This window comes from Sciurus vulgaris (genome assembly GCF_902686455.1).
Source record: "Sciurus vulgaris genome assembly, chromosome: 3".
NCBI classification, from domain to species: Eukaryota; Metazoa; Chordata; class Mammalia; order Rodentia; family Sciuridae; genus Sciurus; species Sciurus vulgaris.
The window spans coordinates 24,010,066-24,031,413 of NC_136463.1; the positions used below are offsets into that span (position 1 = coordinate 24,010,066).

Here is a 21,348-nt window from a genome sequence, read left to right on the forward strand (position 1 = left end):
GCAGCTCGCCATTGCTGAGGTTGGCTTTGAACTTGTGATCCTCCCCCCAAGCCACTGGGACTACATGCCTGTGCAACCAGCCCCAACTCTTTATTTTTTACTTTGAGACAGGGTCCTGCTCAGTTGCTTAGGGACATGCTATGTTGCTGTGGTTGGCCTAAAACTTGAGATCCTCCTACTTAGCCTCCTGATTTGCAAGGATTACAGGCACATACCTGTGAGCCTGTCAAGAGAAAAAGAATCATTATTATATAGTTGGCCCTCTATATCCGTAGGTTCTACATACATGGATTCAACCAACTGTGGATTAATCCTATTGGGGGGAAATATTATGCCTGTACTGAATATATACAGTATATACTAAATAAGAAATTTTTCTTGTTGTTATTCTCTAAACTCCTAATTATAGTAGCCCTTTATATAACATTTACCTTGAATTAGGTATTATAAGTACTCTATGGATGATTTAAAGTATACAAAAGATGTGCACAGGCATAAAAGCAAATACCATGCCATTTAACATAAGGGACTTGAGTATTTGCAGATTTTGGTATGGAGAGGTCCTAAAACCAATCCCCCACATCTTCCAGTACTGGGGATTAAACCCAGGGTCTCACATATGGTAGGCAAGTGCTCTACCACTAAGCCAAATCCCTAGCCCCACCTTCCCTGCTTTTTCAAAATTTTGAGACATGGTCTTGCTAAAGTGCCTAAGGTGCCTTCAAAGTTACCTTCAAATTTACAATCCTCCTGCCTCAGCCTCCTGAGTAGCTGGTATTACAGGCATGCATCATGGTGCCTGGCTGTAGTTCTCTTTAGAAAAATGTTATTCTATTTAATAACTTTTGGCAATAAAATTAAAAGACAAAATTTACTTTTGCTAAGTCCTCTTAAGACAATTAGATGTGTTAAACTGTTAACCTGACATCAAAACTTTTGTGGCAATATTTACCTGTGTCTTTGTCCTTGGCTTTATATACTTGGCCATAGGTTCCTTCTCCAATAATCCCAATAATATCAAACTTGTCCACACATCGTTTCCCCCAGTCACTTTCTGTTTGTCTTCTTTCTCCATAACGAGGACAACAAATTCTGAAAATAAAAATAGTAAAAAAAGTTATTTTTTACTGTTTTTTTAAGGATGACTCCCCTGGCTCCTGTATCATCATCATCACCATCTTCTGTTTGATAGAAAAATCTTTAATAAAACATGATATTTTTACAAAATTAAATGTGTGCATAGCTCCTGTATTGTCTATAAATTTTTTATCAAAAAGGTCGAAGTCAAAAGATATAAAAAAAAAACAGCTTAAAAAAATCTCTCACAGTGGCTAAGAGAAAATTCTGATTTCAGGAAGACAGGGGATCAAATAATAAGTTTGGTGCTTACTTTCTGATCTCTCTTGAATACTGGCTTCAATTATAAAATGGGAATAGAATCCCTACATCCTAAGCCTACTATGAAAATAAAATACAAAACTTTGGCAGGAACATATGCTCAATGTGATAACTATTTTTTTTTTTTGGGTGCTGGGGATCGAACCCAGGGCCTTGTGCTTGCAAGGCAAGCACTCTACCGACTGAGTTATCTCCCCAGCCCCGTGATAACTATTTTTTTGATAACTATTTTCATTAACAGAGAAATGGTATCACTAAGAAAAGACATAGTTTACACTGTATTTACAGTGTGACAATTTATATACTTTTGGGGGGAAAACACACTTATTAATATTTTCATTAACGTGTGCATGAGTGGCACCCTGAATTAAACACTGTTAAGTATTAGGAACTCAAAAGACACAATGGGATCATTCTATATATGGATTTGGGAATTTATTACTTTTTTAAAAATACAGCAAGGTATCTGTGGCAGCAGATGCACAGGTTTTCCTAAACAGACTTTTGTCGGTAAAAATAAGTTAATATACTTCAGGACCAAGCGTCGTCATCTTTTTTTTTTTTTTTGGGAGGGGGGACAGGGGGGTTACTGGGGATGGAACCTGGGGGTGCTTTATCAGTGAACTACACCCTAGTCCTTTTAATTTCTTCTTTTGAGACAGGGTCTCCCTAAATTGCTGAGGGCCTCGCTAAGTTGCTGAAGTTGCCCTCAAAATTGTGATCTTCCTGCCTCAGACTCCCAAGTTGCTAGGATTACAGGCTTGAGCCACTGCACCCTGCTGGAACCAAAACTTCTACAATCTTACTCTGTGTGCTGTGGAAGAAATGTTTAAGATTTAGGTACAAAAGTAAGAAAGACAACTATTAAAGACAGATTACTCTAAAAACTCACTTTGGTCTCTTTTTGTATGGTTGCTGAGGTGGTGTAATTGCTTTTGGCTCTGGAGAGTCTGGGGGAGATGGATCCCCACCAGGGAGCTCAGGAGGGAGAGGGAGGTCGGTGAGTAAGTGACGCGTCCTCTGTTCCTTCTCTTTCTTTACAGGTTTTGAAGGAAGAATTTCTTTTGGACTAAAGAACAGAGAGGAAGAAAAAGATGGCCAATTATTTAAAGGATATGCAAATAAAACTTCACAAATAAGGTAATAATGCCTATCTATTAAAATATATCAAAGATTTTACTTTTAAGGAAAAAAACCCTGCAATGTAACACAAAGAAAAAATTTATCACAGCTAAATTTGAATTTTGCAAAAAGATACACCTACGGCATATTAAAGAAACAATAAAAAAGTTGATGTATTATTTATACTTTAGCAAATTCTTTCCTCAATATCTTAATTTTATTTAGATTTTTATGGAGATAAAATAAAATACAAGAAATAACCTCTGATAGTCATGAAGTACCAAATCTCACAGAATTTACCAAATCTACTCTATACTTTACCAACAAAGATTTGGTAAATGAGAGCTCAATGATTTAAAAACTACTTTATTACTAAAGATATAGAAAGAACTTGGAAAAAAGGAAGTATTTTACAGTGTTTTATAAGAAATATAAGTTGGAAATCAAAACTAGTGGAAAATATATGAATTATTAAATTTGTCTGGAAACAGAAAGCAGCAACCATCTCTTACCAGACAAAATAACAAATAACTTGCAGACTAAAAATCTGAGAAAGAATCCAAGCAACTATTTCCTGGAATAAATAGTCAGGGGACCCAATATTTTTCAAACCATCTAAATTTACTTATGAGATTAATTTTGTGCCATCCATACCCTAGAAAAGATAGAGATCTACAGCGCAGCACACTAATTCATGCCTACAAATAAACTGGGCTAGCTATCAATTCTTTACTATTCCTTCAAATTATTAGAAAGTTGAAAAGAATTTGATAAACCTAACAACTCCCCAAGATTCTCTATTTTTCTCATCATGAATACTTTCTAGACCATAAAAAACTGGCATATCCCCTGTAATATACCGTTCTTCTTTCTTTCTTTTTTGGTACTGGGGATTTAACTCAGGAGCACTTTACAACTGAGCTACATCCACAGTTCTTTTTATTTTTTATGCTGAGACAAGGTATTACTAAATTGCTGGGGTTGGCCTCAAACTTATTATTCTTCTGTCTCAGCCTCCTAAATCACTGGGATTATAGGTACATGCCACTGCATCTGGCCCTCATCATAAATCTTTAAAAAGCATATGACTGCTCTTTGTGTGTAAAATTCTCTTTTCCACAAAAGATTATTTATTCAAAATACAAGAACACAATTTCAAGAGCTATTAATTTTTACTAATTTCTATCATTTTAATCCCTTGTAAAGTGGACAGAACAATAGAATGTAAGTCAGTTTGTACCACATCAACTACAACTGTGGTAGTTAACAGAATACAGAATGATCATCTGAAACATTATTAATTACTAGTAGAGATGAACACACATCATAATCTATACGCAGACTTTTCAACCATGATGACAAAGTCCATTACTAGAAAACTCTTGAGTAAGGTATTCAATGTAGATTTTTATTTTTTTATATTGGTGATTGAACCCAGGGGACCTTTATCATTGAGCTACATCCTCAATCCTTTTTCATTTTATGAGTGTCTCACTAAGTTACTGAGGGTCTAAGGTGCCCAGGCTAGCCTTGAACTTGCAATCCTCTTGCCTCAGCCTCCAAAGCTGCTGAGATAAAGGTATGTTCCAGGGCGCCCACTATTGCAATCAGAGCTTTAAAAAATTTCTTCTTGTCTAGCTGGGCATGGTGGCTCGGGAGGCTGAGGTAGGAGGATCACAGGTTTGAAGCCAGCCTCAGCAACACAATCTAGTGAGACCAACTCAAACTAAAAAATAAAAAGGGCTGGGGATGTCAATCAGTGGTTAAGTATCCCTGGGTTCAATCCCTGGTACCAAAAAAAAAAAAAAAAGATATTTAAAAATTTTTCTTCTACAGCTAAGATACCTAGGAAGGAAAATTCATAATTTCTATTTATGTATTTATTTAGGAACCAGGGATTGAACCCAGGGGCACTTAACCACTCAGCCACATCTCTAGTCCTTTTCCATACATTATTTTGAGACACGGCTTCTTCCTAAGTTGCTTAGGGCCTACTTAAGTTGCTAACTTTGAACTTGTGATCCTACTGCCTCAGCCTCCCAAGCTGCTGGAATTACAGGCATGTGCCGCCATGTGCAGTATCAGAAATTCTTTATAAATCTTAAGTCCTCATGATTTTTTGGTTCTGATTCACTAGAAGAAAGATAAACATCAATGGAACTGTGAATTGTCTCACCATTGTTATTGAAGTAAGTTTAGTACATGTTTTATACATAGGCTTTATTTTCTCCAAAGTTTAATTTATGGGTTCATATAATGAAGTCACTATGAAAAATGTACATTCCTTCTAAAAAACTACAAGTTTTGCATGTTTATTTCAAGAAGGAATGAGTGTTTGATAGGGCAAACAATATAAATAAAGGTGAAATCCTGTTTCAACAAATTCCAATGTACTAAAAATGTTGGAAGTTTAGTAATAGATCTTCAACTACAATACTTAACAACATTATAGCTTTTAGTGTAGAACACTAAGTAACAAGTAGTTTTATAAAATGCAGAAGAAATGATAGAAATAGAGGGTATCTAATACCCAAAGTGGTTACTTGAAGTCAGTCACAGTGGTTTGTGTCTATAATCCTATCTACTTAGAAGGTTGAAGCAGAAGGACAGCAAGTTCAGGGTCAGTCTGGGAAAAGTAGTGAGACCCTGCCTCAAAATGAAAAAGGGCTGGGCCTGTAGCTCACTGGTAAGGTGCCCCTACACTCAATCCCCAGTACTGCAAAAAATATAAAAATAAAATAAAATAAAATCAATCCTTCAAAGCCAGAAGAGTGGTGGCAGAATGGTGGTACAAAACTAGATCCCAGCTACTCAGGAAATTAAAGCAGAAGAATCACAAGTTTGAGGTTACCTGGGCAATTTAGCAAATTCCTGTTTTGTTTTGTTTTGGGGTATTGGGAATTGAACTCAGGGACACTCAGCCACTGAGCCATATCCCCAGTCCTGTTTTTTATTTTATTTGGAGACAGGGTCTGAGTTGCTTAGGGCCTCAATTTCGCTGAGGATGGCTTTAAACTGGTGATTCTCCTGCCTCAACCTCCTGAGCCTCTGGGACTCAGGTGTACGCCACCACACCCAACTACAAATCCCTATTTTAAAATAAAAAATAACAAGGGTTGTACATGTCCCTCAGAGGTAGAACATGTGCCACCAGTATCACAAAATAAATAAATAAATAAATAACAAAGGCCCTGGATTCAATACCCAGTCCAACATACAAAAAGGTCATTACTTGACCCAGGTGCAATGGTACATGCCTGTATTCCAGCACTTCAGAGGCTGAAGCAGGAGGGTCAAGTTCAAGGCCAACCTGAGCAATTTAGCAAAACCCTGTTTCAAAAAAGGGCTGGGGTCAGGCACAGTGGCTCACTACTGTAATCCCGGCGGCTCCAGAGGCTGAGGCAGGAGGATCACCAATTCAAAGCCAGTCTCAGCAACTTAGGGAGGCACTTAGAAACTCAGCAAGACCCTGTGTCTCTAAATAAAATATAAAAAAAGGGCTGGGGACGTGGCTCAGTGACAGTGTTTGCCTAGCATATGTGAGGCACTGGGTTCAATTCTAGGCACCACATAAAAATAAATAAAAATAAAGGTCCACTGACAACTAAAAAAAATATTTTTAAAAAAGGGCTGGGGATGTGGATGTGGCTCAGTGGTTAAGCACCCTGGGTTAAATCCCTGGTACACTTCTCCCCACCAAAAAAAGTCATTAGTTGAAGATTCAGTACTAGCAAATGCTGATGTATATCAACAGTAGTAGCTCCTGGTTTCCCACTTACACCTCTACACTGGTTCACTTGTGATTATGCTGCATAACACTTGTGTACAAAAAAAAAAAAAAAGTGTTGGGGCTGAATTGTAGCTCGGTGGTAGAGTGCTTGCCTAGCATGTGGAAAGCATGGGTTCAATCCTCAGCACATTAAAAATAAGTAAATAAAATATTGTGTCCATCTACAACTAGAAATATTTTTTTAAAGTGTTAATTTCCTGCTCAAATTTTATAATGTGGATACTATATTGGAATTTATGATAGTGAGATTTAATCTTTAGACACTAGGTAAAAACCTATAATAATTTTTTTTGTTAATAAAGAATATGCAATTTGTGAGTTGGGGTATGGCTCAGTGGTAGAGTGCTTGCCTAGCATGCATGAGACCTTGGGTTCAATTTCCAGCACTGCAAAAAAAAATAAGAATACACAATTTACACATCAACAATTCAAAAAGAATTTAATTTCTCAACAGGGAAATTTCAGTTTTTGTTGTTGGAAACTGAACCCAGACCCAGGCCTTATGTATGCCAGGCAATTGCTCTACTACTGACTTATACCCCAAGTCCATTTTCGAGTTTAATAGTATAACCAAGTCCATTTTCAAGTTTAATAATATGAACTACTTAAAAAATGATCATTTATCACCTTCCCCTTGAAGCAGGTTATTTAATAAGTTATTTTAGCCAGGCATGGTGGTCCATGCCTATAATCCCACTGGCTCAGGAGGCTAAGGCAGGAGTATCTCAAGTTCAAAACCGGCATCAGCAACTTGGCAAGACCCTATCTCAAAATAAAAAGGGTTGGGGATATACATGGCTCAGTGGCTAAGCATCCCTAGGTTCAATGCCCAGTACAAAAGAAAAAAGTTATTTCATTAATATTTCACAAACCTGTATAAAAAATTTAGCCAGGTGCAGTGGTAAACACTTATAATGCCAGCAGCTCAGGAGGCTGAAAGCAGGAAGATCTCAAGTTCAAAACCAGCCTTAGCAAAAACGACACACTAAGCAACTCAGTGAGACCCTGTCTCTAAATAAACTACAAAACAGGGCTGGGGATGTGGCTTGGTGGTTAAGTATCCCTAAGTTCAATCCCTGTACCAAAAAAATAAATAAAAAGGTTGGGGACATGGCTCAGTGGTTAAGCACCCCTTGGGTTCAATCCCTGGTATAGGCAGGGGGGATAGAGATCCTCAAAACAAAAAAAATCAAAAAGCTGAAGATGTAGCTCAGTGGTAGAGTATCACTGAGCTCAATCTCATTACCAAAAAAGAAACAAAACAAAACAAATGAACCAAGCATATTCTAATATGAATGCTCACATAATCCTTTCCTTTTTTCCATTACTGGCAGTGGAAACCAGGGATACTTTATCACTGAACTATATCCCAAATCCTTTTAAATTTTTATTTTTTAAGACAGTTCTTGCTAAGTTGTGGAGGCTGGCTTCTATATCCTTAGGACCTAATACTTTTAGAGATAAACCCTTAAAGAATAATGCAAGTACACTGGGCATGGTGCTGCATGGCTGTAATCCCAAACTGAGGCAGGAAGCTCTCAAGGTCACTTAACAAACCCTGTCTCAAAATAAGAAATAAAAAGGGTCAGGGATGTAGCTCAGTGGTAGAGTGCTCCTGGACTTAATCCCTAGTACTAAAAAAATAAAAAATAAAATAAATTGATAATGGAAGAAATTTTCATTTCCATTTTTCTATTCTTAGTAATTTACCTATATATGAAAAACAACTAATAATAGTCATACCTTTTAAAATAATAACATTGCACTAGGAAATAAAACATATTTTCAGAATCCAGAATTGCTATAAAGTATAGTTTTGTTCACTTCATTCTCTCTCACATATACTTTAAAGACAGCTACGCACACATATAAGTAAACACTAAATGGTCCTACTTTACCCTTTTCCCAATCTGAAAAACAGAAATCCCTATATGACTTGTACCAAAACCATTTTACCTCAAGAAATCTATACTACTCTGACACGATAGGTTCAATAGCTACGTGTGGACTTGGTTAACCAAATAAACATTTTAAAATGACGATTCTTAGCCACAGATTCTAGCCACTATGTAAATTCATACTGAAATGAAGTTTTTGTGAGTAGACATAGGGTTCCTTTGAATAATGCTCAACTACTTCCTTTCCAACAAAAATGATAAAATCATGTATCTTTTAACTATGAAAAGTATACTGTGTACAACTTTTTCTACATAAAAAGGTTTTGTTTGGGAGATAGGATTGTAGCTCAGTGGTACAGGACTTGCCTAGCATGTGTGAGTCACTGGGTTCTAGCCTCAGCACCACAAAAAAAATAAAGGTACATATTTTTAAAAAAGATTTTTTTTTTAAGTTTTCAGAATGAAATAGGATTCATAAATACCTAGTAATATTAGAAAGAGGGCTGAGGATATAGCTCAAGTGGTAGAGTGCTTACCTTGCATGCACAAGGCCCTGGGTTCAATCCCCAGCACCACAAAAACAAAACAAAAATATTACAAAAAGCATGTAGAAGCCAGTGTGGTGGCACATGCTACATCAGTACTCCGAGCCACTTAGGAATCTGAGGTAGGATAGCATTACAAATTTGAGGCCACCTTGGGTCATTTTGTAAGACCTTGTCACACACACACAAAGAAGGATGGGGATGTAGCTTAGTAGTGGAGTACCTACCTAGCATGCACGATGCCCTGGGTTCAATCCCTAGCACAGAAGGAAGAAGAGGAAAGGGGGTTGCGGGAGAAGGATGGGTGTGGAACTCTTCCTTAAAATCAGATTGACAACTACATGAATACTAATAGAGCCATTTTTTTGTTTGTTTGTTTCTCCATTACTGGGACTGAACCCAGGGGCACCCTACCACTGAACTACATCCCCAGCTCTTCTGATCCTATTTTATTTCAGGGGCACTTGACCATGAGTCACATCCCCAGCCCTGTTTTGTATTTTATTTAGAGACAGGGTCTCACTGTGTTGCTTAGGGCCTCACTTTTGCTGAGGCTGGCTTTGAACTCAAGATCCTTCTGCCTCAGCCTCACTGGGATTACAGGTGTGCACCATCGTGCCCAGCTCTTCCAATCTTTTAAGATATGGATCTCACCAAGTTGAGGCTGGCCTTGAACTTGTGATCCTCTTGCCTCAGCCTCCCAGTTCTTGGATTATAGGTTTCTGCACTGTACCTAAAACTCATTTTTTATTGGGGGGGTGGGGGAGTTGGAGGGAGTTGGGGTGATATTACAGATTTAAACCAGGGGCACTTTACCACTGAGCTACATCCCCAATCCTTTATTTTTATTTTATTCTGAGACAGAGTCTTAGTAAGTTGCCCAGGATCTCCTAAATTGCTGAAGTTGGCCTTGCACTTGTGATCCTCCTGCCTCAGTCTCCCAATTCACTGGTTTACAAGCAAGTGCCACCACATCTGGTCAGTCATTCTTTAAAATGTTCTAGAGCTGTGCTTGGTGATGCATGCCTGTAGTTCCAGCTATTTGGAAGGCTGAGGTAGAAGGATCACTGAGTCTAGGAGTCTGAGGCCAGCCTGGGAAATAAAGCAAGACCCTATATCAAAAATAAAAATACCTTTTTTCTTCCTTTCCATTTACTCTACTTACAAAATCAGATTCATGTTTCATAATCATTGCAGTTCTCAGTACTCAATGATCTCATTAAAATTAAAATTCTTCTCATCATTCCATTGTGAATTATATTCTAATTAGCAAAGATTCTACACATTGTTCTTTTGCACCTTATAGGATAACTATGAAAATTTTTTAATTTTTATTTTTAGTACTGGGGATTGAACCTAGAAATGCTTTATCACTGAGCAACATACCCAGCCCTTTTTGAGACAGGGTCTTGCTGAGATGCTTAGGGCCTTGCTAAGTTGCTGAGGCACACCTCAAATTGGCAATCCTCCTGCCTCAGTCACTGGGATTACAAGCATGTCACTGCACGACGTGGCCAATGCTAAAATTTTTAAGGGTGGTGAAATATGATTATACTGGAAAACATTACTGTTAGCAGAGACATGCTGAAGTATTTAGAATACCATGATAACTACAGTTAAAATAAATGTGATAAAGGCTGGGGTTGTGGCTCAGTGACAGAATACCTGCCTAGCATGTGTGAGACACTGGGTTTGATTCTCAGCACCGCATATAAATAAATAAAATAAAGGTTTGCCGACAACTAAAAAAAATAAATAAAAATAAATGTGATAGGCTGAGCACGGTGGCACACAACACCTGTAATTCCAGGGACTTGGGAAGATGAGGCAGGAAGAGGACAGGTTCAAAGCCAGCCACAGCAACTCAGCAAGGCCCTATGCAACTAAGAGAGAACTTGCCTCAAAATGAAAACTAGGGCTGGGGATATAGCTCAGTTGATAGAGTACATGCCTTGCATGCACAAGGTCCTGGGTTCAATCCTCAGTACCACCAAAAAAAGAAAAAGAAAAAGAAAAAGAAAAAGGACTGGAAGGCAGAGGTTATAGTAGACTGCTTGCCTGTCAAGCACAAGGCCCTGGGTTCAATCCACAGTACTGCAGGAAAAAAAAAAAAAAAGGGGGGGGGGGGGTTGGAGGGGGCTGGAGATGTGGCTTGGGGTTAAGCACCTGGTACCAATACATAAGTAAATAATAAATAAAATAAAATAAATGTGCCAGAAAGTTAATAATTGGTGAACCTAGTACAGTATAGGGCTGTTAATTATATTCAGTTTAATTTTCTATAGATATTACAATTTTTTAAATAAAAATACAGAGGTGAGCTGCAGATGTGGCTCAGTAGTAGGATGTTTGCCTAGCATGCATAAGGCCCTGGATTTGATCCCAGCACTGCAAAAACAAACAAAAACAGGAAAACAGTGTTGATACTTTAAAAAATCTGAATCAAAATTAGCCTTATCAATAAACCTATAAAAATGGGTGTACTAGGCCTCAACTTCTAATTCTTTATTCCCAAGAAATTATGTCTTAAATATGAACTTTTCCACTGAAAATCAAACCTCAAACGCACTTCCTATTCATAAGAGCAATCTGAAGAGCCATGCATTTGTGGTTTTTTTTGGTTTTTTTGTGGGTACTGGGAATTGAATCCAGGGGTGCTTTTCCACTGAGTTACATCCCCAGAATACTTAAATTTTGAGATAGGGTCTTGCTAAGTTACCGCAGGCCTTGCTAATTTGCTGCAGCTGATCACAAACTTGTGTGATTCTCTTGCCTCAACTTGCCAAGACACCTGCTCAGTCCCATGCACTATTATTATTATTATTTTTGGTACTAGGGATTGAACCTAGGGGCACTTCACCACTAAGCCACATTCTTAGTTCTTTTTATTTATTTTTCATTTTAAAACAGGGTCTTGCTAAGTCGCTTAGGGCATTGCTAAGGCCGGCTTTGAACTTGCAATCCTCCTGCCTCAGCCTCCTGAGCCAAAGGGCATTAGTTTTGACAAAGTTTAAAAACAAAAAAAAATTACTCTTAGATCAAGAGGACTAATTTTTTTCCAGTTAACTCTGGGACTTACCTATCGATATCATCATCTCCAGGTAACAAGGGTGGGAGGGGCAGAGGAGGCAACGTTGAAGTTTTCAAGTGTGGAATAGCAGCTGTTACAGATACTTGAGTCTTCACAGAAACCTGTACAGGGGGCTGAGAATTTGCCTGAGAGGACAAAGTAGATGTCCTTGGATGAGTAGAAGGGGGAAAAGTTGAACCACTAGGAGCAGGAACCTGACTAAATGTTGGTTGGGGAGGAGGCAGAGGTGGTTGTTGTGGAATAGTTGGTAGTGGAGGCAAAGGTGGCAAAGGGGGTGTCTGAGGTGGAGGGGTAGTAGTTGGTAAAGGAGGTGGAGGAGAAGTAACTATGGGGAGAGGTGGAGGAGTCTCCTTTTCTGATGTCTCTGTCTCCTTTGGAGTAACAATCTCCTCTTTCAATGCTATGGGTTTAGAGTCTCTTGTTCCCTGTGCTTTCAAATCTTTAACAGGATGCTTCTCAGAGTTCTCATCCAACTTTACCTTCCCTGTATCTACAGAATTTTTGACCTCTGTATTTGAATGTGTTACATTCACCAGTTCAGTATCTGGGGCACATTTTTCCAATTTTACACCTCTGGATAACTTTTTAGACTCCAAGCCTGAATCCTTAGCTTCCACTGAACTGTTCTCTTTTCTAGGTAAAAATATAGGTGAACCCTTCGATTCCTTTCCATCCATTTTTGCTGCAGCTGCAGCAGCTGCTCTCTCCTTCTTTTTTCTACTGAGTTCAGCTCCCAGGCTGGAATTCAGTGGAAGCCTGACAGGTGAGATACTGGAATGACGACTTCGTGACCCGGATCTCTTCTTTTTACTATGAGAAGATGAGTGTCTTGAATATGCAGGACTTCTGCTTCTGGACTTCATGGATTTCCTACTGGAAAAGAAAAAGGCAGTTTAAAATGGATAGACTATTGCAATAGACTGGGGAAAGCAGAAAAGCGAAGCTATGGAGAAGTTTAGCTTTTACTTTTTCCCCCTTGGTACTGGGGATTGAGCCCAGCGCACCTTACCACTGAGCTACATCCCCAGCCCTTTTTTAATTGAAATACAGTCTCACTAAGTCACTTAGGGCCTTGCTAAATTGCCCAGACTGGCCTCAAACTTGCAATACTCCGTTCTCAGCTTCCCGAGTCACTGGGCGCACAGCAGAACTATAGTTTTAAACCCATTTTGAGTAAATCCATCTAAAAATAAATTAGATGCCAGTAAAATTAAAAAGTTTCAGAAACCAGTCCAACTAAAAGGAGCCTAAGGGCCGGGTGAGGTGACATGCCTGTAATCCCAGTGGCTCAGGAGGCTGAGGCAGAAGAAAACTTAAGACCAGCCTGGACAACTTAGCAAGACCCTGTCTCAAAATAAAAAGGACTGGGGATGAAGCTCAGTCGTAAAGAACCCCTGGGTTCAATCTGGAGTATCAAAAAAATGTTTCTCTATAAATCTAAAACTATCCTAAAATACGAAGTTCATTTAAAAAATGGTTAAGAGGAACTAAGTCCTATGAAAACATTTTAGTCATATAACACTAAATTATCCACTATCTATTCAATTGAAAGAAAAAAAAAAAACGATATGCATCTTTCCCACATTGGAAAAGAAATAGCCATATTCACAAATGCTTACTTTCAGAATTTTGGCTTCAATCTTTAATAAAATGAAAACAGGATAAAATCATACTCTATAATAAAGGCAGGTTATATCAATCAGGCAGTTAAAATTAACTAGCATGCTTCACCAAAATTTAACTTTTCAAACTAAGGAGCTATTTAATTGGCAGATCCCAGGAAAATATGTTGTTCTTTATACTCTTAGTTTATGACAAAGTTGTGTCCATAGTAAACAAACCCCCAATGTTCAAGTTAGGATTTATAAGTAGACAAATTATAGAAAATGTTTTAGCAAAATAATTCATTAGAAGTTTTCAAAACTATGACAGTTCCAGGTTCTTTTCATATAAAACGACTTCCAATCAACTTTTTAGGAACTCAAAAGGCAAGTTATTATATTACTAAATGTTCAATTAATTTACTTTTTTTTTTTTTAAAGGACGACTTTCTCTCTGGGTTCCTTCTTCCCCCTTTCCTTGGTGGCAGCAACAGTCTTCTATTTTTTTTTTTTAATTTGTCAATGAACCTTTATTTAATTAATTATTTATATGCGGTGCTGAGGATTGAACCCAAGTCCTCATGCATGCCAGACAAGCCACTGAGCCACAACCCCACCCAGCAATTTACTTCTTAAGGAAGGATGGGGAATAAAATCTGGGACTGTATGGTGCAAAGTATTTCAAGTTGAAATCCCAGTCTCATTAATTCTTTTTGCTTTTTACCAAAGCCTAACCTGCTCAAGCATCAATGTGAGACAAGCAAACAGGGGTCTGAAGATATGGCTCAATGGCACAGCACTTGCCTAGAAAGCAGGAGAACCTGGGTTCAATTCACAGCACCGCAAAAAAAAAGAAAAAAGGAAAAAAAAGTACTGTACAAACATAATTGCCCATTAGTCTAAAACAAATTGCTCCCATTCCAGATCATCAATATCTCTCTTTATCTGTGATCGCTAGTAAAATTAACATGAATCAAAATGAACAGCATATATGTGTAAGGGAAACAACTCACATGACAGCAGCCATGGTTTTCTTTTAGCTATACTCCTTTTAGAAGTTCACTTCAAAAATCAGTTAAAATATAAAATTATTATTGGAATAAATAGTACTAAAAAACAATGACCACATATACATGAACATAAAAAATATCGAAAGTAATTACATGGCTGGGCTTGGTGTGTGGTGCACACCTGTAATCCCAGCAAGCTGAGAGTGGAGACTGAGGCAGGAGGATCCAAGTTCAAAGTCAGCATCAGCAATTTAGCAAGGCCCCAAGCAACTTAGGGAGACCCTGTCTCTAAATAAAAAATAAAGCCAGGCGCATTGGCACATGACTGTAAATCCCAGTGGCTCAGGAGGCTGAGGCAGGAGGATCACAAGTTCAAAGCCCACCTCAGCAAAAGCAACTCAGTGAGACAGTCTCTAAAAAATACAAAACAGGGATGAGGATGTGATGTGGCTCAGTGGTCAAGTACCCCTGGGTTCAATCCCCGACACCAAAAAATATTAAAAGGTTGGGAAAGTGGCTCAGTGGCTAAGCATCCCTGGTTCAACTCCTGATACTAAATAATTGAATTTAAAAAAAGGCTGGAGATATTGTTCAGTGGTTAAGCCATATCCCTGGTGCTAAAAAAAAAAAAAAAAGTTATATCGAGAATCTACTCACTGTTAAGAAAACTAATACTCCTCTTTGTAAATATTTGAGTGTATTTTCTACTTAAAGTATACTTGAGATAAAACATTTCTATCCTGGAGAAAATGTCTAAAACCCTAAATGTTAAGTAATGCTAGATACCATACACAAAATTTAGTCTTGGGCTCAGGATGTAGCTGAGAGTTTGCCTAGCACATGCAAAGCACTGAGTTCAACCTCTAGTACCACAAAACAGTAATTTTAGTTTTTCAATATGACAATCTTGCTAAGGAACCCTGCTACACATCCTTCAGTTTTGGAACAGAAACCTATTTTTTTTTTTGTACTGGGGATTGAACACCGGGTGCTTTATCACGGAGCTACATCCCCAGCCCTTTTTTTGAGATAGGATCTTGCTAAATTGCTGAGGCTGGCCTTCAACTAGATCCTCCAATCTCAGTCTCTCTATTCACTGGGATTATAGACCACCATGCTGGAAGAAGCCTATAGGACAGCTGGTTGGCCATTCGGTTAGTTTAGTAATACGAACACTAGAGTTAAGTTCTAAGTCTATCCAAAGAAAAAAGGGGGAGAAGGGACAGTAAATAAGCAAACTATAGGAGCAAAATATAGCATACAAAACCACATGTACTTTGCCCCTGAATTGTTAGATTTCACTCATTTTAAATGATATCACTACTATTAATTATTGCTGATTTAGTGTATGCAAAGACACTGAATTTATGCTAAAGCACTTTCAGTATTTTTAAATGACACTGTTGTATTGTTTTTCAAAGAATACGACAGAAGGGATTTGTACATTCCTCTAACTATATAAAAAAGCTGTACTTACTATTGAGAATTTCAATGAATGAGGAAAAACTTGTAGTGCATACATCAAATATATTTACAAATCAACAAAAAATGTGCATATATTTCTGAATAAATTAATAATGTAATATTTATATTTGCATCCTCTACTATCATACTGTCTTCAATTCTTTCTATATTTATATTTGCCTTTACTGCACTAGTTTCCATTAGTTAGGAGAACTTCCTCAACTCAAGAGAAATTAAGATATGCTGTTTTCTCTAATCCAAAAGGAATCACTTCATGGAAGCAGTTTCTACTGGTACTCATTTTAGCATAATATTTTTATTTAATTTTATCAGTACTGGGAATTAAACCCAGGGGTGCTCAATCACTAGGCTGTATTTCCAGTCCCTGTTTCCCCTTTCATTTGGTACTGGGGATTGAACCCAGGGACACTTAACCCCTGAGTCACATCCCCGCTCCTTTTTATTTTTTGAGACAGGGTCTCACTAAATTGCTAAGGCTGACTTTGAACTCAAGATCCTCCTGCTTCAGCCTCCTAAACTGCTGTGATTCAGGCACATACAGCCACCCCCCAAATTCATTATATATTCCAAGTCCTATAACAGTGAAAATTCATTGAAGTCTTAAAAGAAATACTCTCTCTCAAAAAAAAAAAAAAAAAAAAAAAAAACATGTTCTGAGAATTATTTCTTAGACTTCCTTTTAAAACTATGCATGTTAAGTGGGCACAGTGGTGCATGCCTGTAATCCCAATGACTGGAAGGCTGAGACAAGAGGATTGCAAGTTCAAGTCCAGCTTCAGCAACTTAGAGAGTCTCTAAGCAACCTAGTCTCAAAATAAAGACTTAAAAAAAAAAAAAGAAGTTATAGCTCATTGGGAAAGTGTCCCTGGGTTCAATCACCAGTACCAAAAAAAAATCTAAGCATGCTACTTTACAAATGTACACTTAAGACTTACTCATTTTGTTGTATATAAATTTTACCCCCTCACTCCTCCAAAAAGCACTGAGTTCTAGGAAATGGCATACATGCTGAAGTCTTTAAACTGAAGTGTACTGATGCCTGCAACTTACTTTAAGATGAATCAAAAGATGGACTGGTGAAGAGATCAATAGTTATGTGGTAAAATATATGGCAAATACTAAGTGTACAATCTAGGTGTTAAACGTGAAGAAATCAAATTATGTGGTAAAATATATGGCAAATACTAAGTGTACAATCTAGGTGTTAATCGTGAAGAAATCAATAGTTATGTGGTAAAATATATGGCAAATACTAAGTGTAGAATCTAGGTGTTAAACATATAGGTGTTCCCTATAATTCTTTCAACCTGTGTTTAAATTTTTTTAATAGTAAGCTGGGCACAGTATTTCATGCCTGTAATTCCAGCAACTCAGGAGACTTGAGACAGGAGGATCAGAGGTTCAAGGCCAGCCTCAGCAATTCAGCAAGATCCTGACTCAAAATAAAAAATAAAGGGTTGAGGAATGTAGCTCAATAGTGAAGCATCCCTGGGTTCAATCCCTAGGGCCCTCCCATAACAAAATTATAATAAACTGGGGAGAAAATACTAAGGAACTTCAACACTTGACAGACAGGAACTCTGCAATTTGATGAATTCACTAGTTTTTGAATAATTATAACTTTAAGTCAGCAAAAGTTACACTGACATACAAAATACATGAATGAATTTTTCAAATTAGCATAATTTCTTTTCTAGTATTCAACGACATTATCCTCATTCATAGAATTTACTGAGTGGGTACAATGTATGATATGCACTTCATATTTATTAATTTAATTCTCACAACAACTCTAGAAATAGGTAATTATTATTTCCATTTTACACATGAAGAAACTTAGTCATGGAGAAATTAAATCCTTTGCCAAAGGTCACAAAGCAGTACTGGGATTCCACTCAGTTTCAACTAAAGTCATGTTTTGCTTTTGTAGCTACAAATGAGTTCACAAATAAGGTACATTTCATTGCCTAGGAACCAGAAGAATTTTCCACAGACAATACATTCTAAGGCTGAAATTTCAAACTAACATGACTTTCTTACGAAAATATTTGTGAAGACATTATTACCATATTTTTAGAGAAAATTTTTGAAAACTGTCAGTGGTCACAAGGTAGGTCAATAGTGAAGCTTGTAAAGAAAACCAAACTGGGCTGAGCATGGTGGCACATGCCTGTAATCCCAGCTACTCAGGAGGCTGAGGCAGGAGGATGGAGGATTCAAAGTCAGCCTCAGCAATTTAGCAAGGCCCTAAGCAACTTAGTGAGACCCTGTCTCGAAATTAAAAATAAAAAGGACTGGGGATGTTGCTCAGTGGTTAAGTGCCCCTAGATTCAACCCCTGGTATTAAAAAAAAAAAAAAAGAAGAAGAAGAAAGAAAGAAAGAAAAGAAAGAAGGAAATAAAACAAATCATCCTGGGACCAATTACTTCTAGACTATTTATTTAATGTCAAAAGGAAACTACCTGGGACTGGGGTTGTGGCTCAGTGATAAAGTGCTTACCTAGAACGCACAAGGCACTGAGTTCAAGCCCCAGCATCACATTAAAAAAAAAAAAAAAAAGATAAATAAACAAAATAAAGGTATTGTGTCCATCTATAACTAAAAATAAAAAAAGAAAAAGAAAACTAATCAGTTGAATTTCCTCTCAAATATCCATTAAAAGATAAGACTCTTACTGTCAATTAGGCAACAAATTAACTTACAGGTTTGGAGATTCAGTAGACAGCACAAATGGTAGGAAAGAGCCTCAAGATAATACAAATGAAAAGTTGTAATCACTCAAATCTCTAGTCAGATCCAAGAAAGCTTAAGTACTAATACTAAGGGGATTTTTTTTTTTTTTAAGTCAAGGCAAAGCAACAGAAATAGATAAGCTCTAAGAACTAATATCAATGCTATGCACTCACCAGACAGAGGCCCATTTTTCTCACACAGCTGAAGATCCCACTACTGGAAGTACCTACCTTTAAAAGCTGCAGGCATGTGAAATCTTTACTTCTCAAATTCTGGGATAAGGGGAGACCAGACTCATCTACTTCAATGACTTGCCAATGGCAAAACGTCTTAAGCACAAACACTTTTGGCTTCAACAAAAGGTTATCGTGACTAATTGACAGTCCCTCACAACCCACCCTACCTCAGGAAGGACTGTTAGACAAAAAGCTCACCTGGGGAGTGGACTCCGACTCAGAGACCGCTTGCTCATGAAAGGGCTGCTTGAGCGCCTTCGACCGTAGGGACTAGGAGATCTACCGCTGTAAGACCCACTCCTTTCATAGCTGGACGACCGTCTCCGGCTATAGGGACTCACAGACCTTTGTCGTCTACTGTAGGGGCTGGGAGACCGGGTGCTGGACTGATAGGCAGAAGGCTCCTTGTAAGGTGGGCTGATGGACTGCCTTCTTGAGGTACTTCCAGGACTCTTCTTGTAGGAGTCATAATTGCTAGAGGTATGAGATCTCGGGGGGCTAACATCATAATCTTGGCCATAAGAAGCTCCTGAGGGGCTGTCATCCTGTTTGGAGCTGTCAGACCATTTCCTGTGGGGACTCCTGGATCTCCGTTTGGGGCTGTCCACTGTTTTGTAACTTTTGGGTGTTTCCCTTTTCCGATGACTTTTACTCCGGTCTTTGTGTCCAGACTTTAGCTCACGTTCTTTCCGGGTCTTCTCCTTATGGAGTTTGGATGACCTGGATTCCTTGCTACTGCTTTTGGATATCTGTGCCTTCCCATAGTCATCATTCTCCTCATTTGAACGCTTTGAACTTCCTGATACTCGGTCCTTCATCGATCCTGACTTGCTGGAGACTTCCTGGTTTTTTTCTTTTTCGGTCTGTTTAGTTTTTAGCAAGTCCCGGGAACGCCTGTGCTGGTGGTGACGATGTTTGTGCAGGCGGTCACTCCGATCCGTTCCACGACGTTCATCATTCTCCCTCCTATCTAATTTGAAGGCCATGTCGTCAGAGAAGGTGTCTGAATCAGAGCTGATGTCATCATACTCCACCAAAGGTTTGATAACTGTACCCAAGGATGCTTCGGGGGTCACCAACCCCATGTCTTTGGAGTGCTTGGACTTATGCCGCTTGTGCTTCGACACCAAGCGGTGACGCTCTCTGCTGTTGGAGCTGCCACCTCCCGATGACGGCTGCAAAGTTCCAGAAGCTCCTCCACTCCCGTCCTTCTTGCCCCCATGTCTCTCTGAATTGGGCATTCCCTTTCCCCTGGCCTTAAGAAGGGGAAAAAGTTCCCCGGCACTCCAAGAGGTAACCCCCACCCACCCCCCCAACCCTAACTCCACGCCCACCAAAGTGCCCCTAGAAGGTGGTGGGGAGGGAAAGGACTGTAGGCCAGGCTCCTCCTCCCTCCCGATTCCTCAGCACCCTCCTACATGAGGTGGGGGGTGAAGGAGCGAGGGAAGAAATGAGAGTTCCTCAGCAGTGGAGTTGAGAGACAACGGGTAGCTCCTCAAGTCTGCACCCCCCAACCCCGCGGAACCAGTCCTCAGGCCCCCGCGCCGGGAGGTCGAGGAAGTAGGTAGCCGACGGCCCGGGGATGCGGGGCCGACTCGGGCTCTGGGGCCCTGTGAGGACTGCGCGGGCCCTTCCCCTACCCGGTAGCCCGGCTCGGGGCGGCTTCCTGTCGCCCGGGTCCCGCGGACTAGATACCTCACGCCCCCTTTGTCCCTCTCTCCTGAGGGAAGCCCCTTTTCTAGCCTTCGCCTCGCCTCAATACCTCACACACACACTCACTCCCTCACACAGACTCAGTCACACACTAGATTAAACCGAAACGGCACTTGGAGGAGGGGGGAGGGGCAATCTCAGGAAGCATCGCGAGAGCGCAACTCTCGCGATACTTCGAGCTTCCCTTTTGCCTCTCCCCACTATTTGGTCAAACAACGCGAGAATAGGACCCAAGCTAGAGACGCGTCCCGCAGATTCTCGCGATAAGCTTCCCTCCCCATTTGAAGAGAGCTTTACGGACAGAGCTAGCAAAAAAAAAAAAAAAAAAAAAAAAAAATTTATAAATCTGAACCGTATTGGTAACTCATTGAGCCAATACCCCCAAGTTCTTGATGCAAAAGCACTTACCATACTTTAAAGCAAGCCTTTAGCTATCAGGATACGAATGTTTTTTAACAGGATAAGAGGCGAACGTGGAGCCATTTCAAGTCTGAGTGTTTAAATAAGCTTCCCACTTTTTAATTAATTTATTTTTTGCGGTACTGGGATTAAACTCAGAGGGGCTTTACCACTGAGCGACATCCCATCCCTTTTTATTATTTTTTCTTCTTGTAGTATTGGGGATTTAACCTAGGGGTGCTTTACCACTAAGCCACTTCCGAGTTCTTATTTTTTACAGTGTGAGAGTGGGCCTCGAAATTGGGATCCTTCTTCCTCAGCCTCCG

The 21,348-nt window shown here is 39.2% G+C and overlaps 1 protein-coding gene across 7 annotated transcripts in view; it reads right to left on the minus strand.

Moving 5' to 3' along the window:
- CDK12 (cyclin dependent kinase 12) overlaps positions 1 to 20,736 on the minus strand; it is an 87,053-nt gene extending 66,317 nt beyond the window's left edge. For 3 of the 7 annotated variants that reach the window (XR_013762589.1, XR_013762590.1, XR_013762591.1), the window contains exons 1-4: positions 19,109 to 20,735; positions 11,833 to 12,717; positions 2,291 to 2,467; positions 953 to 1,092 (exon numbers count right to left, since the gene is read on the minus strand). Coding sequence is in view for 3 of the 7 variants with exons in the window: in XM_079132015.1 (XP_078988141.1) it covers positions 953 to 1,092; positions 2,291 to 2,467; positions 11,833 to 12,717; positions 19,109 to 20,151 (2,245 nt within the window). In the remaining 4 variants the exon portion in view is untranslated. Of the gene's footprint in view, positions 1 to 952; positions 1,093 to 2,290; positions 2,468 to 11,832; positions 12,718 to 19,108 lie in introns of all 7 variants that reach the window. The other 4 variants (XM_079132015.1, XM_079132013.1, XR_013762592.1 and 1 more) reach the window with 3 other exon arrangements.
- Positions 20,737 to 21,348: the final 612 nt, after the last annotated feature.